This window comes from Chlorocebus sabaeus, chromosome 25 (genome assembly GCF_047675955.1).
Source record: "Chlorocebus sabaeus isolate Y175 chromosome 25, mChlSab1.0.hap1, whole genome shotgun sequence".
NCBI classification, from domain to species: Eukaryota; Metazoa; Chordata; class Mammalia; order Primates; family Cercopithecidae; genus Chlorocebus; species Chlorocebus sabaeus.
In genome coordinates this window covers 57248585-57267402 of record NC_132928.1, presented here as the reverse complement: position 1 = coordinate 57267402, position 18818 = coordinate 57248585, and the positions used below count along the sequence as shown (strand labels likewise).

The window sequence follows — 18818 nt, the reverse complement described above, 5'->3', positions numbered from 1 at the left end:
CTCCTGCCCATGGATAAATGACTTCGTGAGCGAATTCCCATCACTATCTCCACATCCCCACTTTAGTAACACGTACCTTTACTTTGTCTACTCTACTTTAAAAAAAAAATCACATTCTCAGTAAGTAGGTACAGTTTTATGTATTTTCAGAACAAAATTCACAAGTGCTTTCAAGTGCTCATTATTCAGTTGTGTTGCTTTTACATAATTTTGAATCTAAAGCAGATTATCAGAGGTTCAATAAACTCAAAGGCCTATTTAAGAAACAAAAGCACTAAGTGATAGAGGGCTTATTAAGAGTTGTTAACGCTACATGGATCAGCATGAGTAAGGATAGTCTAGCATATTTTAATTGAGGGTGGGACACAAACTCACAGGCCCATGACAGTGAGATGAGGGGCATAATGAGTACAGCTGGCCAAATAGGACTGCAGTGAATGGAAATCACCTCCCCACTTCAGCCCACCCGCACCCCAGCAGTGTTACCTGCAGGCATGTGAGTCCAGAGGCCAGATCCACTGGGTCTTCTAATAGTACTAGAAATCTGGATGTTTTATGTGAAATTGCTAGTGTTTGATCTAATAGGGTAATATCCCACCATCTCATACTACCCCCATGTCCATTAGACCTGCCCCAGCAGCCAAGAGCAAAGTATCCTTGTGCATGGCTCTCTTGCCCCCAGCTCCCTTGGTCTCTAATTATATAAGCCTTTGGCAGAGGGTGAAGATCAGGGAGAAGGGTAGGCCCAGAATACAACTGGCCTTCCGCAGCACCTGTTCAATTTCACAGCCAGGTCCTGGAGGGTCAGAGCAGACAGTCTGTTGACAGCCAACTGGAAAGGGAGTGGGTAGTTTTTCCTCCAGCCAGCCAAACCTAGGCTAGGCACAAGAAGAAATTACCTTAGGCAGGCAGTGAAGCTCTACTCATCGCTATTCTGGGAGGATTGGGGTAGCAATCTCAATTCTTGTTTAGAAAAATGTAATACACCTACCTCACAACAAAGGTGACTGAACAGCACCTCTGAGGTGCCCTGAACTCTCAGGAGGACAAGACAGGAATGTAAAGTCTTTTGAAAGGATGGTTTAAGTATCAACAGATCTTGAGGATTAAAAGCTCCTCATGTGAGACAAAGCTCTGGGTTCCAAGCTGTTTATTTTTGGCAAAGCCCCTTACTGAGACTTTGGGAGAAAGTTCTCAATGTGACTTAAGCATTACATACCCTTGAGCAAAGAGTTCTAATGCAGAACAGTCTGAAAAAGATAAAGGAACATTTAGCCAAATATGCTCAGAGTAATTCCAGCTGTGCGCAATGGAAACACACCTGCGCGGGTGGAGGAGGTGCGGCTGGGCTGTAATAAGAAGTGCCTGTACTGACCCACTTCCTTCAAGGACTCTCTCAGGTTGGCCTGACAATTTCGAAGCCACCCTCATCGTCAGTCTCCAAAGCCCTTCAAGTCACACTAAGGTCCTGTTTGTATAAGATTATTGTGTGCTGAAGGAGTTCTAAGCTGGCCTCCTGGTCTCTCCTCATCAGCATTTGGGTGACAAGTCCAAGACAGTCTATTCCCATATCAAAGACAAAGACCCTGAGGGCACTGATGTCAGACCCACCATCTCTGGTCTCACAGGGTCTAGGGAAGTGTGGGGAGAAATGAAACAAGAAATGCCTCATGAACATCAAACCCCTTCCACATGCCTTTGTTTTAAATGAACAATGGACAATGAACTCTTTCCTCATTAAAGAGGAGATGTGTTCCCGGCAAAACTGCCAGCATTCTGAGTTTCTACTTCTTGGATGCCAGGGGCATGAATGGTGCCACACACACAAACAGTTTATGATTATCAGGCCCCTGCAGGTCTTGGCCCCGTACACTGTAATGAAATGAACGACAGTACCAAGTGAGACAGAGCACAGGCAGGTCACCCTGTAAAAACAACTGGTGTTCTTGCAACATCACTGCTTCAACTGATAACTAGAAAGAAAAAATGTTGCAAAGGAAAAGAATGGGTGGAGGGAGAAGACGTTCTGTGGGAGGAAACAGGTGGATTGTTTCAGGGTGCAAGGACACAAACTCCAAGAAGTCAGCCCAGGTATGAAAGGGGACAGGCACAAGTGAGACATCGAAAACTTGAGTGCAGACCCTTTCAAAGAGAAAACCTGGGATTCATTTTGCTCATTACACGTCTACTGTTGTGAACAATCTTTATCCTGCCTTGTTTGTACACTGACAATCCAAAATTGGTTAGTGCAAAACAAAAGGGACAGAAAAGCCAAAGTGACATAGGAGGGCAAATCCATCTTTTGGGAGCTCCTCAATGGCCTGAGTCCTCCAGAACTGGAGTGGAAGGCAGCTCCTTGTGGTGTCCCTTGTATTCTCTCAGAAACAACCAAGGGCCTGGCTCTTCAAATGCGGGACTGTGGTTCTAACTTTCTCTTGTTTTAATTACTTAGATATCCTCCTTCCTCTGCGACTTTTCTGACTTCGTCCAAGAGGAATATGAATTTGCCAATTTTGTTTCAAGTTCCAGATGTTTTATCTAAGGTATTCAAAAATTTTTATTGAAAACAACAGCAGTTCTAGAATGACATAGAATATGAATACATGTCTCATCTCCTTAGCACAGCCCTGCGCTTGGTGCACCATCAGTGTTCAATAAATATTTGTTAAATGAAGTGAATGGCCCCACCCCCCTCACTATGTCTCAAGTGCCTAAGGGCCCCAGTTCACTAGAACTAAGAATACAGGCATAAGGTTAGAATCAACAGAACAGGAAACTAAAAATGAGTATGGAGGAATCTGCCCCAAGACTTCCAGGGAATGCCTATCAGCTTGTGACTGGAACCAATCAGGAGTCTCTAATGCCTCCCCCAAAGGAATGCTTATGTCTCCCACCTGCAACTCCTGACACCTGTGGAATTTTACATTAAAAACTCCTCATTTCCCCTCCACCGTGACCGGCTGCCAAGTGACCCTCAGTGTCACTGTGGAGCAAGCACACAGGCTACAGGGCTCGGGTAGTCAGCACCTTCCTGAGGTGGAGAAAGAAAGAAAACATATGGTGAGATAAGCAGTTTTTTTCACCTGAAAAATTGCACATTCCTCACAGGGCTGTCATAGGCAGTGCCTGAAGCAGCGCCCTAAGGCACTTGACACGGTGCCCACCCAGAGCAGGAGCTCAGTGAATGTGAGCCACAATTATTAGGAGCCCTGGTGTCAGTCAATAAATGTTTACAGAGGACTTTGTATTTGCTTTAATACATCAGAGATGAGTAAGTCAGCCACAGCTATGCAGATGAGTGAGCAGACAGGACGGGGACACAACTGAGAATGCGTCTCAGAGATGGGGCACAGCACTTGTGAGAGAAGGTGGGAACAAAGGTTACCCCCAGGTTGGGCAAGCAGAGTGGGAGTGAGGGAATGATTCAAGAGGAAGTGGCATCTGCATTGGATCTAGAAGATACTGTTTTCAAGTGGAGGGAAGAGCCAGGGGTGGAGGAAGAACTGGAAAGAGGAGAAGATTATCAGCAAAGAGGTGGAGACTGAGTGTGCAGGAGGAAATGCCTGAAGAATATCAAGGAATTATGAGCATACATGAAAGGGAAACAAGGACACAGCTGGGCCCAGCTAATGCATACAGGGCTCAACAGACAAAAGCAGAGAGGACACATTGAAGGTTTTCAACACCGGAGTTTCAGGGTCCAAGCTTTGCTTAAGAGTCATCTCTTAGTCCCCCTAACACCTTGGGCAGGCAAGTAGGTAACATGACCACCATGACATGCACTGGGTGGAGGTGGGGGATGAGCGGGGAGGCAGGACAGGCTTAGCAATTGCTGCAGAACCAGCAAGAAGCCTTTCAGTCATCAAGTCGCTGTGAGTTTCCTATTTAGACACGTCTCACCTGCCGCTGAACGCCTCCTCATCTCAGGTTTGTTCTGGGTCTCTGTACTGTGGCAACCTAGGCGCTAGGACACCAAGTCCCAGCCTGGCTGGGGTGGAGAATGGGGAAGGAAAGCCAATCCTAACAACCAGTGGGAGTGAGAGGCCCTTCTCCAGCAGGGTATAGAGGTTTTTGTGGTTGCAATATTCATGGTTAGCCACTAGATGACAGTTAAGAGCAATAGCTTCCAGCTGCATAGCCCAAAGGGTGCCTGGGAGGTCAGTTTCCTGACTGACCTGTGAGAAGTCCCAGATAGGTTGCTCTTACTGAGTGAGAACACAGGCCCCTCAACCTCACCCTCACTCATCGTGTTGCAGGCTGACCCTCCACTGATTTGCACGTGAGAAAGAGTCACCCCTGCAGATTGAAACACAAGTAAGGAACCCGGGGTCCTTGCTCTGTTGGGGCACGGGGCAGGTACCTCCAGTCATATTCTTTCCTGTCACACAGACGTCCTCAAATTTGAATCTGGCTCCCAGAGTCTACTGCGTGTATGAAGGCCTGCACGTATGTGCCATGAGGTAAACATGGATTCAGCCGGCAGCTGCTCCTTCTGGAAAGAAACTGTTTTGTTTCAAGGGAGTAGAATGTACTGTGGACACGATCTCTTCCTTCACCCTCTAAATTAGGGACCTGCCAAGAAGCTGCTGGCAATCCAGAGGCCAACTGGAGGCCCTGGACCCTGTGCAGAGGTGCAAAGGTCCTGCCACCTGGCTGCCTTCCTCTTCACCATCACAGGTCAAAGGGCAGAACTTTAAACACCCGCTTACTCCTCCCCTGCCCAGGAGCAGCCCCGTGGCTGAGGCAGGTGCCCGTGTGCCTGGAGCAGTATTTCCTAGTGAATAGACAAAGAGGAAACAGGCTCAGAGACACAATAACAGGGAAAGGGAGCAGAAAGCAAGAGAGAAACACACCCACAGAGATGAGGGACAAAAAACACAAAACAAAAGGAGAGGCAGGTCTATCAAAGAAGAAAGACTTTTAGTGAAGACAAAAGCAGCCTAAACATTTCCTCATTTAAACATCTACTGTGGAGAAGCTTCTTCGTTAGTCATTGCTTTCACCTGCCATTTCCAGGCATCCATTCATGACTCCTCAAGATGCCGAGAAACAGAAAGGTGCATCACGATAGTTGGGTAACTGGGTCAAGAGGTGACTGACTCAGTGATCCAAGGCAAAGGAACAGCAGGTGTATGGGGGTGACCTGGAAAACTGCAGCTGGGGACTCTCAAACCCCTTTGCCCACTTGCTGGTACTGGGTGTAAATTAGCTAGAACTCCTCAGTTACTAATAGATTATAAAATGCCACTCCACCCTCTCAATTCCTGCCCCCAGTCTCTCTCTACTCACTTTGATCTGGGTTTGTTGTTCCAGTCTAATGAGTCAGAGTGAAGATAAGAACGTTATTATTCTGCTTTTAGCAGACCTGTGGCAAAAGGCCCTGGCTAAAAAGATTGTGCAGTAGCAGAGGCATAGCTGGGGATGATGTATAGGATGTTGACTTTCTATTTTCTCACCACTAAGAACTCTCTTTTTATTATTTCTCTGACATTTACTAAATTTTCAAAGCTCATAACTACCAAGGAAACTAGCTCATTTACTCCTAAGTCATTTTCATATTTATATTGCTTATGTTGATCTAGTGCAAATAACTACAAATACAATTTTTAAAGAGAATATTAAATGCTATTGACCTAAAATAGTGATGGTAATAAAAATCAAATTTAATAAGTCTGAATGTAGGGACATGGCCATCTATTATTTTGCATACATTTCGGGGTTTTTTCCTAGTGAACATTAAGAGCATTTTTGAAGGTATATTCAGCTTTATTCTTTAAAATGGCTGACATTTTCAGATAGAAGGAACATGTGTAATATCATAAAGTTTTTTGAATATTGAAATTAGTTCTCTGAGCACTACTTTTGGGATTCTACGTGGTAGAAATAATTCTGCCTTTATATGGATTCTTTTTTTTTGAGACGGAGTCTCGCTCTGTCACCCAGGCTAGAGTTCTATGGCACCGCAAACTCCACCTCCCAGGTTCAAGTGATTCTCCTGCCTCAGCCTCCTGAGTAGCTGGAATTACAGGCGCATGCCACCATGCCTGGCTAATTTTTGTATTTTTAGTAGAGACGGGGTTTCACCATGTTGATCAGGCTGGTCTCGAACTCCTGATCCTGTGATCCGCCTTCCTCTGCCTCCCAAAGTGCTGGGATTACAGGCGTGAACCACCGTGCGTGGCCTTTATATGGATTCTAAGAGTTTACTATTCTCCTGAGGAAAGATAATCCTTTTTATCCAAAAACTTTCTAGCCAACTGAAGTTCAATAGATGTGGCATTGAACAAATCTCTTAACCTTTCTGGGCCACAGCTTTCTCACTGGGTAAATTGAAAGATTTGAACCAGGTGTTCTATGAGGTCTCTCAGTTAAGTTAAAAGTGGGAAGGAGAAAAGAAATGGAGGTGTTGAAGGAAAGGACAGAGGCAAATGTGTCAGTACTCTTCACAGGGTGCTTATGAAGCCTGTTTTAATTGCAAGCTTTTTTGGTTTTTATGTGAACAGGTGTGTAAGAGAGAGAGAAAGAGAGTGAAAGAGAGAAAGGAGAGTAGAGGGAGAGGGAGATGGAGAGAAATATGTTTCTGTTTATTTACCAAGGGTTCAAGAAGGCCACAGTCTTGGGCCATGAGCCAGCCCTTAGACACCGCAGCAGACATTGTCCTCAGATATGAGGATGTTTCCAATTGTCAAATGTGTTTTGGCTTCTGGGGACTGGCTGAAATCTGCATCATACCTTGGCCAGGCTACACATAGGTTGCTGTCACTCTCCTGTCACAACTGCCATCTGCTATCCAGAGGACAGCTGCTTGGGAAATGAGGGCCCCATTAACATTCCAGTGCCTCTGGCTCTAGACCTAATAAAACCAGGGCCTTGTGCTGTGAACCTGGACAATTCCCTCTCCATTCCTGTTATTGTTGCTGAGCTGGTCATAAGGAAACCAAGAGTGAGAAGGGAATGCAACAGAAGAAAAAGACCAAAGACCTGGGTTTCAGGGCTGGGAAAGAAAGCAAGACAGAATGGAGGAAATGAGGCCTGCAGGACATGGAGTCTCAAATGTTCGCATCACCTTTAAAGTAGCCTGTCACAGGTGCCTTCCGTGACCCTTCAATGCCCTCATGCCTTCTCCAGATAGAAATGGAGCATCCCTTCTTGGAAGCCAGGCTTCAGCTGATAGTGAGTCTGAGGTAGAGTACAGCACAGATCAAAGATTGCTTTTTACCTTTACATGTAAAGTGTAAAGGGACAGGATTAGAGCATCCGCCTCTGTCTTTTTGGCCACAAAGACCATTATCAGTAGGGGAAGGGAGACCTGGAGAGTTTATATGATTGACAAAAGTCACCCAGGTTGTTTATGAGGCAAGACTGGAACAGAGCTCTTTGGGCATCTAGCCAGTGTTCTCCAGTGTTTTACATAGAATGAATTTGTTGCACTACAACACAAATGTTCTGTAACATTTCCCTGAAGACAGTGTTATAATAGTGATATCCATTTATATATGTATTTTTTGTTTTATATATATATATGTTGATTGTGTCTATATTTAGACCTCATAATTTAAATTGCTTACAATGACTCATTCATTCACCCAATGTTTATTGAATACTTGCTATGTGCCAGGTTCTATCATAGGTTCTAGGAGTACAAAGATGTGTAAAACATGATTCTTGCTCTTAAATATAATAAAATCTCAACCCGGTGGAGGAAACAAACACATTTAAAAACAAGAAGAATAGTGCAAATACAAAGAAAGCTAGACCGAGTTTATGATGCAATCAAAGAGGCAGGCACCCAACTGAAGTTAGGAGGGTGAGAAATGGTAGCAGGTCCAGGAGAAAGGTTTTCTGAGGATGTAACACCTACACTATGTCTTAAATGAGTAGTTATCAAGGCCAGGTGGGACAATATATAAGCATTTCATGCCTCAGATTCTAAGAGATGACAGTCATTACGTTATGGGACTCTGTAATCACATTTACAGTTGTCATTAACCCAGCAAGATCTTGCAATACACTTTGGAGATCTGCAAATAATATCTGTTGCTTGATTTGCAATGAGCTCTGAGATTGCAATTCCTGTATGGTCTAGTAATAGTCTTAGCAGAAACCAGAAGTCTAGAAAAAGGTGAAGTAAATAATTTCAGTGAAGAACTTATAACTCTACTAAAAACAAACCTGCCCAAGGATTCTCTCATATCTGCCTCCCCCTGTCCAGGTCTTCCTCATCCCTTCAGACTGGGTGTCAATTCCACTTCTAGGAAGTCTTCCCTGATTTCTCCAATCAGAAGTGGTCTCTCTGTTTTCTGAAGGCACAGAGGTATTACCGCCTCTTGTGTGATATCTAGTGTGTCCTACCTTAATTGCAGTTTCAGAAATGTACCTCATTCTCCTACCTCAGAGATGTGAGGGATGGAGGGAGGAGCTGGAGCTTCAGGGGATACCACCCCCAGGGGTATCAGGAAGACATGGTAGAAAGTTGAATCAGCCCAAAGCAGAGGAGTCAGTACACACAGACACTTCCCCTCTAGTCTCTCTTCTCACTCCATTCATCCTCCAACCAGACAACCTGTCCATTCCAACCTACATTCACTTACCTGAAGCTGATTGGCTAGGTTATTCTTCCAGGTTGTTGCATAGTGTTTCCTGGGCTTGTAACACCCTCACCATCCTTGTTCACTCCACAAATACCTACCCTAGCATTGCCTGTTTTTTTCACCCTTCTCAGACCCTTCCCTCTCTGCCCCACCCCCAGTTAAGCTCAATGACCCTTTTCAGCTTCATTGCGGCCTTGATACATTTCTGTTGTAGCACCTTCAGCACTATCATACTTCTTGGATGGTGAGCAGCTTGAGGTCATGAACTATGTCTTATTTATTTAAATGTCTCCAGTACCTAATGATTGGGTAAATGAATAAATTTGTATTCTTCTTTTGTCTTCCTTACAGACTTCCTTCCAGAAACTTTGCCTTATTCATTGGTATGACCCCCATCACAGCACCCTTTACTTGGTAGCCTCACAATAGATGTTTGTTGTTGAATGAATGAATCTAGTTATTCACACGCATACTTTGACATACCAACCCACAACATTGTAATACTGAGTTGATCCTTTTTAGAATGCCCTATAAAAATGAAGTGTATTTTAAATATTTATCAAAAGAATTCAACTTTGTTAATAGTTTTTAGCCCTCCAACCCCCAATGATGCCTCACCTAAGTGCTGTATGTCTCTCACAGGATGAAGCTACTTGCAGAACAATCTGGCAGAGGTCATCCTAGAAGCACACCTCAGAAACTCCTCACTTTCTGTTCTTCCTCTTTCTATTCCCCACGCCTCCCAGGGCAACAGGAATGGGTCAAGACACACCATGTAGTGATGGGCCAGCAAGTGGATCAAAGGAAAGAGAAGACTTTAGTCAATAGTCTTCTCACTGTGGTTTTCCCCTTCCCCATATTCTACACTTCCTGTGACCATATCTCATGACTGATGTAAATGTGAATGAGGAAGATTAAGAGAGAATCCCCAAACATATTTTTAGTCTTAAGTTCCTATAGGCTTCCTAAGCAAGCCTTTATCAGAGATGCAAATGAGAATCTCCTGAACCAGGTATAAATGCTCCAAAGTCCTCTCTTTAACCCTTTTGCAGAAATGAAGTCAGAACAAAAACCAGTGGTTACAATGAACAGACACAGTGCCCCTCCCCTTCCTCTACTGGTTGTTTCTTCACCTGCTGATACAGCCTCTCTTTCCCAGAGGATTGAAGGGACTCAGAACCCACACAGAAGCTTGAGTTCTGCTTGTGGCTTCAATCATTGTGCTTAGGAGGTACAGAAGGGCCAAATGGTGCTGGACTATGGATGCATGAGAGCTGATGCTGGCCTAGGGTTAAGGCATGAGAAAGGAGGGTGATGCTTAGGAAAGGCCCGTGAAAAAAGGTTTGAGGAAGAGAAGTCTTCTCTTCATTCTTTCTTAGGCCATCAGGGATCCTCAGTCTATATGGTGGAGGCTTTGTATGAAATGGAAAATATAGCCCACCTATAGGAGAATGCAGCCCCTCAGACACAGATGCTCAGGCTGGAAAGTAGAGACCCCACTGAATTTCAGGCCCCAGCCATCTCTGCCAGCTGTCTTTTTATCTATACCACTGTATGCAGCAGCCTGAAGACCGCCACCTAGCCTGTGTCTCACTCCCTCCTGCCTGAACTCTCAGAACCTACCAACTGCAGCACACTCCAGATTCAACACCCACCCTGGATGGGGCTGAGACCAGAGTGCCCATCTCTGTTTTATGGAAAGAAAAACTGTTACCTCTCTCACCCCTCCACTGCTTTCCTACATCTTTGCTGCCCTATGTGCCCCACCGTTTCCTCACCTTTCTCTGTCTCTCCCCTCAGACCAGGAGGAACCAGCGTGACTCCATGCTGCTCAGAAACCAACAGCTGTGCTCCACATGTCGAGAAATGAAAATGGTAGGCAAGGGGGAAGACAGAAATGGGCACAGGCACCTCAGGGTGCAGCACTGCCCTTCCCCACCAAGCCCTGTGGAGAGAGATAGTGATGGGACCCGTTGCAAGGAGGGCCTAGGTAAAGGCTGCCAAGGAGGAACGGTTGGTCCTGGAAGCAGCATCGACTGACAGAACATGGTAAACCTTCTCCATTTCAACAAGCCAAAGGGTAACCAAGATAGGTGGGCCAGAGTAGAGATGCAATGAGCCACTTCGCCTTGGGCTCCTAAGTAACTTACAGACTCTCAGAGGCTTAGGGGATTATGGAGCTCCTTCTCCCTCCTTAATGTAGCCCTCACGCAACACGTATGCACACACTCATTTCTCCACCATTACAATCAGAAGACAAACAGCTTCATCTTTGGGTTTACTGTTAATTTAGTTTGCACCTCAAGAGAAAGACTGGGGAGAGAGTCTATAGTACTTTCTAGGTAGTCGGGAGTGGTGTCAGCTGCCTTGGATACTTGTAATATGTAGTGGAGAATGGTAGTCGGGAAGGAGTATTAGGAAAAGAAAGAAGGAGAGCAAGGGAGATGTGGAGGGAACAAAAATGAACTTCTGCCACCTATCACAGTTGCTGAATCAGAGGCCTGATTCAGGAAGGATGCTAGACTAGGCTGGAGTTAGGACTTGGGTTAAATTAAGAATTAGAGTTAGCATTGGTATGGTTGTTAGCGTCAGGGTAAGGAAGAGGCTTTGGTTGAGGGTTAATTTAGCAACATGGTTAGGTTTGACATAAGAGCTGAAGAAGGGTTTCTTCAACTCTGATATCCTATAATTCTCCTTTGACTTCGGGAGAAAAGTGGGGCTAAATGTGTAGGCTAAATGTGCTTTAAAGGAATGGAAGAAAAATGGAAGGTATAAGAGAAGCTCCTTCACTGAGTTCATGGCAAGTCTTCAGGTCAGTCAGATATGAAAGAGAGCGGCAGTTTTGTGAAATTTTTATATGTGGGATTTAGAAATTTAACTGAAGCTGCTGGCAAAGCTGCACCTGGATGTTGCCATCTATGTTCATTTTCTACATAATTAGGGTCATTGTGTGTGTTAAATATTAGCATTGGCTGGAGTCTGGGAAACTAGAATTGGGATTTCTCCTGGTCTTATTCCTGGAATCCCTTGTGTCCACATTTAGAATGCACTAACCCCAGGCCTAAGCTGGCCTTGGCCAGCTGGCACACTTGAGACGTCAGCAGCAGTCCTCTTTCTCAAGACCTCTTCTCTGACCTTTGCCCTTGTCCAGGAACGATAGAAGTGGAGCCACATGCTGTAATTTTACCATTTATTGCAGCTTCTAAAAGGAAGGGCTTCGAACACAAAAGTGCCCAGGGACCCTTCTCTACTGCTGTCAGAACCTAGTGAGAAACTACAGAAAGTTAGAAAATAAACATGAAATACCCTTGCCTCACTCTATGCAGTAGCACCTCAAAGTCCTCCCAAGGGGAGGGACTGCCGATCTGCTCTAGTCACTGTGACACCCCTTCTTTCTCAGCAGTGAGTTGAATAGAAATACTGGGGAATATATAAAAAGACTCCTAGGAATAGAAGGGAACTTCCTCAACCTAATAAAGAGCAGCTTGGAAAACCAACAGCTGACACCCTGCTTAATGGTAAAAGACTGGATACTTTCCCCTAAGATTAGAAACAAGGCAACAATCTGTTCTGTTGTTGTCAGTCTGTTCCTGACACTTCTACTCAACATTTTACTATACACGCTAGCCAGAAACATAAGAAAAAGAAATAAAAGCCATCCACATTAGAAAGAAAGAAGTACAACTAGTCTATTTGCAGATGATATGATCTTATATAGAGAAAGTCCTAACGAATGCGTAGAAAACTATTAGAGTTAATAAATGGATACAGCAGTGTTGAGGATACAAGATCAATATATGAACCTCAATTTATGTTAATAGCAGTGAACAATCCAAAAATGAAGAAAACAATGCCATTTGTAATAGCATCAAAAATTATCTTGGAATAAATTTAACAAGAGAAGCGCAAGAGCTATACAATGAAAAGTATAAAACATTGTGGAAAGAAAATTTAAAAGGCCTAAATAAATGGAAAGAACCCCGTGTTTATGGATTGGAACACTTAACATTGTAAAGATGGTATACTCTCCCAAACTGATCTACATATTTAATGTAATCCTCAAAATCCCAGATGCCATTTTATAGAAATTTGCAATCATATCTTAAAATTTATATTAAAATGCAAGAGATCCAGGATAGTCAAACAACCTTTAAAAAGAAGAACAAAGGTGGAGGTCTCACACTTCTTGATTTTAAAACTAACTACAAAGCTATGGTCAGGACTGTCTGTTGTTCATTGCTCTTAATAGAAATTAAGTACTGTGTGGTACTTCCATAAAGATAGACAAATAGATCAATGGAATAAAATTGAGAGTTCAGAAGTAAATTCTTACATTTATAAACAATTGATTTTTGACAAAGGCACCAAGACAGTTCAATGAGAAAAGAATAGTATTTTCAATAAGTGGTACGGGGCAGCTGCATAGATACATACAAAAGAATGAATTTGTACCTCTTCCTCACACCATGTACAAAAATAACTCAAATAGGTCAAAGACCTAAATGTAAGACCTAAAACCATAAAACTCTTAGAAGAAAACATAGGTATAAAGTTTCATGACCTTGGATAAGGCAATGGTTTCTAAGATAGGACACCCAAAGCACAAACAACAAACGAATATAGATAAATCAGTCTTCATCAAAATTTTAAACTTTCGTGCTACAAGGAACATCATCAAGAGCATGACAAGACAACCCAAATATTTGCAAATCAACAGATGAAGGATTATATCAGATAAAGGACTAGTATCTGGAATATATAAGGAACACTTACAACTCAACAATAAAAAGGCAAACACCCTAGTTGAAAAGTGAGCAAAAAGTTTCAATAGACACTCTCTAAAGAAGATCTACAAATGACCAATAAACACATGAAAAGATACTCAACGTTATTTGTTATTAAGCAAATGCAAATCAAAACCACAATGATACAGACTTTCCATGCACTAGGATGGCTGTAATAATATTAAAAATAGAACAGTGGATAATAACAAGTGTTGGCCAGGATGTGAAGAAATTAGAATCCTCATAAGTTGCTGATAGGAATGTAAAACAGTACAGTTGCTTTGGAAAACAGTTTGGGAATTCCTCAAAACCGTAGACACCGATTTACCATATGACCCAGCAATTCCATTCCTAAATATGTACCCAAGACAATTAAAAACATATTCACACACAAACTTCTACAAGAATGTGCATAGCAGCCATATCTTAATAGCTGAAAAGTGGAAATAACCCAAATGCTTATAGCTTGATTAATGAATAAACAAAATGTGATCTATCTATATAATAGAATATTAATCATAAAAAAGAATGAAGTACTAAAACATGCTATAACATGGATGAACCTTGAAAACATTTTGCTAAGTAAAAGAAACCAGATGCAAAAGATCACATATTATATTGGTTCTATTTATATGAAATGTCCAAAATAGGAAAATTCATAGAGACCGAAAATAGACAGTGGTTGTCAAAGATTGGGGGGAGGAGTGAATGAGAAGTAATTGCTAATAGGTATGTGGTTTCTTTTTGGGGTCAAGAAATGTTCTAGGAGTAAATAATGGTGATTGTTTTACAACTTTCTGAATATACTAAAAACTACTAAATTGTACATTAAGATGGTGACTTATAATACATGATATCATAAATACCAATAAAAAGAAATTAGCAGTAAATAAAAGCACAAAGTGAATGAATCTCAAAAAAATGTAAATAGGACCTGGTTATATAACTACTCATATTCCTATGTAACCTTGGGCCAGAAGCTCATTCATTTAGTGCAGAAGAAATACCTACTGACAGTTATGGTTGTGAATCACTAGGGATATTTGCCTTGGTTTTATCTAGGCTGTGTTTTATGACATCTCTGCTCCAAACAGCTCATTTTCCCCTTCATGCACCTATTTTGTAGTCCTTCTGTTATCTGCATTGCTCTCTAATTAACACTTTCAAGTCCCTTAAAAGTAGGACGGTCAAGCTAGACATACTGTAAACAGATATTCTCTAGCATATATACTTAAAAATTGTTTCAAAATAAATTAAGTTTATTTCAACACATATTTATTGATTGTCTGCCATGGGACAGGTACTTAGGTAAACTGCAAAGAAAAAAAGAAAAGAAAGACATAAGACCTGTCTTTAAGGAGTCAACAAATAAATAATGACAATAGAGTGTGATCAATGTAAACAAAAATAGATCTGATGGGGAGTGAAGGGACAGTGAAAGTAAATATCAGGGAAGTCTTCCTTGAAGAAAAAAGACTCTATTCAAGAGTCTTTTCAAGAGTGAATAGGAGTCTATCACAGTACCCTTTTTCTCAAAAACAAAAATCCTGTCTTTGGCAGGCAGCTTTGTTCTGATGTCACCCCTGTAGCACAGTTCATTCATACAACAGCACTGGCTGGATTTAGGGGATTTAGAACAGGAATCATGCTATTCAGGAGGAGTTAGGGTTTCCTGCATCTTCCCTTGTAGCAGAGTCAACTTTAGATACATTTTTGAATAAAGCAGTCTGTCTCTAGTACATTCTCATCCACTTTTATGTTTAGAAATCTCTCCTCAGGTTCTTACTAAAGCCTTGGCTGCCCCCACTATGCCCAGAGACTCCTTGTTACCAGATCACCTCCTCTCCCTCTCCCATCCTTTCTTCAGCTAATGAGTTAGGAGAACAAGCTGATTAAACATAGTATGTTCTTGGCATTTGTATAGCCTTTGCATTCGTTTTTTTTTTGTTTGTTTTTTGTTTTTTGTTTTGCTATTTTCAAGCACTTCTAAAGGTCCTTAAGACCTTGTAATTGTAACTTTGTTATGTCATAAACTGAAATCATGAGTCACTTGGTACGAGTCACTTTGTACAAGTCACTTAGTAGAGTGACCTGCACCCACATCTTTGTGATTATCATTTTATTATTATAGCTACAATAATTTTTGAGAAATAATGGAAAAATGCTTCCTAGTGAAAACATTCTTAAAACCAACATCTAGTGCTGGGAACAAACTTGGAAAAGTTCAAGAAAGTGATGTTTCTTAACCAAAAATACTGTAACTGTGCATTGATTTTAGGCCTGTATGAAATACACCTTTAAAATTTCAAGTGTGCTTCAAGGTGGGTTCATTCATTCACTAATTTGATCAAAAATATTTCTTAAACAGACATCGTGTTAGCAGCTGGAAATACAAAAATAGAGACAAGGACTATGCCCTCATAAAGCTGCAAGTCTATTAGGGAACCCAGACATTACACAAGTAACTACAATATAAAGGTATTGAGTATTTTGATCCAGGAGGCCCTAAGAACATAGAGCAGAGGACTACCGAACAGTAGTCCAGCAGTCAACAGTCTCTGAGAAAGTGATAGCTAACCTGAGACCTCAAGAACATGTGTGTGTTGGGGGTGAGGGCATCTAAACAAACCGATTTTAAAGATTTACTAAATCTGTATATCTAATTTCAACTGATATCCAGGGAAGAACAATGACGCTGGCTTGAGGGAAGGGTGAAATCTTCTGGTTCATTCACATCACAAAAGGATGTATGAAGGACTTTGATATCAAATACAACTCAAATTCACTAAAGTGGTACATTATGTATTTAAATTAGAATGCAGTTATACGCAGCATTCTAAATGAGACTTTCTTCTTGAGGTACAACCAAGAACAGTGAAAATCCCAGATGATCCAAAAGCATCCTTTGAGAATTTTATGAGTCATAGGTAAGTCAACAATTTAAATCAGGACATGACTTAATTCTCATTATATCTGAGGACACAGGAGAGTGGATTGAGAAGCATAGTTAGAGGAATGTTTAAGGAATGCTTTGGGAACAGGATTCTTGACTGTTTTTTTTTTCAGGTTAAACCAAATCATTAGATCAAAAAAGAAAGTTCACCTTTTTGCTTGAACAACTACTGAAAGTATTGCAGAAAGTATAATCTTCCTTTCCACCTTCACAAGAACAATATAAGAAATAGAATAGGAAATTTCTTTGATAATTCAGATGGAACTAAATACAAGTTCTCCATGTAGATGACGTATCTAATCTCCAAGATATGGAAGATTACACGTAATCTTTCCTTAGTCCAAGATGTTCTCTGCTACGTTTTAGTAACTAAAATTCCTCTTTATCAGTTTGTTTGGTTGTTATTTAAAGCTTTTTATTTTCTTTATCAAGATTGCATATAACAGATATAAAATCCAATTGGAATTCTGATTAGTTTTTTTGTGTGTTTTGTGTTGTTTTGTTTTTTCTTTTTGAGATGGAGTCTCTCTCTGTCGCCCAGGCTGCAGTGCGGTGGCGCAATCTTGGCTCACTGCAACCTCCACCTCCCAGGTTCAAGCAATTCTCCTGCCTCGATTTCCCAAGTAGCTGAGATTACAGGTGCCCACCACCATGCCTGGCTAATTTTTTTTTTTCTTAGTGGAGATGGGGTTTCACCATGTTGGCCAGGCTGGTCTCAAACTCCTGACCTCTGGTGATCTACCCACCTCGGCCTCCCAAAGTGCTGTGATTACAGGTGTCAGCCACTGCGCCTGGCCTGGTTTTTCAAAGATTTTTTTTTCTTCTATATTTAACTATTAGGGAAGAAGGACTCTGTTTTTACTTTATCACGACATGCAAAACATGGACTCATTCTGAATAGGACATCAACACAGGTCAACTTGCATTGCAATAGATGGTTGGAAAGTAGACATATACTCACCCTGACACATGACTAACCAAGAAAGCTATATGTAATCTAATGGCTATTTTAATTTTTTCCTCACACAGAAAGCAATAATGTGGAAAAATAAATAGGTTTTTTTAACCTTATGTTGCACAGTGGTACATGTCCTGATTCCATTTATGACCTTAGGGCCATTTGTTCCAGACTCAAATATAGACCCAGATACACTGAAAACATGTACCCAGTTCCTGGCCAAGGTAGACAAGGTTATGGAGGAAGTGGCTATTTGAGCAGTACAAGCTCCATCAATAATAACATTTACCTGTACTGACTCTATAGTTTTAAAGAGCTCTTATATGATAGAGGTAATTCTAATAAATATTCATTATGAACTTTAAATGGAAAACTGAAGCATCTAAAATCAGAGACTTCTGAGCAAAATTCCACCCTTCTGTGAAATAACCTTTTGAAATTTGTTGCCCCATTTTACTTATCTTGCAAGTTTTGTACTTTATTTAAATGCAAAATCCCAGAACATTAATTAGTTGTATTTTAAACAAATAGCTCTTATCCCTCTAAAACTAAGATCAAGGATTGAACCAATCCTAAAATCATGTCAACATCAACCAGATGTATCATGAGACTGATTGTTGTATTCTTTTTTTCAGTGTTTTGGAGGACAACATACAACTTCTGTTTGAGACTTAACTAGAGTGACTATAAAGCAAGGGCCTGGTTCTATCTTGAACTTTTCCAAATTTGTTCCTAGCACTAGATGTTGGTTTCTTTTTTCATACTTTTTAAGTATCACTGCATATGTAGGCAAGTGCAATTATCTTCACAGAAATTGTGTTTTTTTTTTTAAAGTGACTTTAATTATAGCCATTGCAGGAATTATAATACTTATGGAATGAAAAGAATGAAGGAAAAAAGGAAGAGAAGGAGAAAAGATGGCAGGATAGATACATATTTGTTGAATTATAGAATAGACAGAGTTTAAACTATTCAGTTCTGAACATACCATCTGCCTGTTTGCCCAAAATGGATAATAGAAGGGGTTTTGCTTTCTCTTTTTCTCAATCTCAGTGACAATTGATTAAAGCAAACTGGCTTAACTCGCTATATTTTTGGTATCAAAGCAAAAATAATCTTGGAAGATCTTTGTGGAAGTAGAAACCGTGAAATGAATGTAGAGCCTTAGATGGCCCATCAAAGTTTACTAATGTGTCAGTCTTTAGAAATTAAGCAATTTAGACTAATGTAGAAGTGTTTTTGGCTTATATGCATTTTCCTCAAGGGTCACCTCCACAGCCTTGCCCACCAGGAGAAATAGGATGTGGTTAGGGCATTTTCTGTGAAATGGGAAAGTTCTAACCAAAATATTTTCTCAGCTTTACTCTTTAAGGGTAGATTATTGATCTGGAAGAGTTCTGGTTTTTTTTTTTCTTCTGGAAATTGGAGAACTCTTTCCTTTATTCCTCCTATTTTCAGACCACATATGTTCTGACAGTGGAATAAAACATTCAAAATGAAGGTTTTATCAAAAATCCATGAAAACAACGCTA

At 41.2% G+C, this 18818-nt stretch overlaps 1 protein-coding gene across 1 annotated transcript in view; it reads left to right on the top strand.

Moving 5' to 3' along the window:
- C25H1orf105 (chromosome 25 C1orf105 homolog) overlaps positions 1 to 18818 on the top strand; it is a 47332-nt gene that overhangs the window by 24495 nt on the left and 4019 nt on the right. The window contains exons 3-5 of the mRNA XM_007989512.3: positions 2453 to 2543; positions 10392 to 10466; positions 16235 to 16302. Coding sequence (XP_007987703.2) covers positions 2453 to 2543; positions 10392 to 10466; positions 16235 to 16302 — 234 coding nt within the window. The remainder of the gene's footprint in view (positions 1 to 2452; positions 2544 to 10391; positions 10467 to 16234; positions 16303 to 18818) is intronic.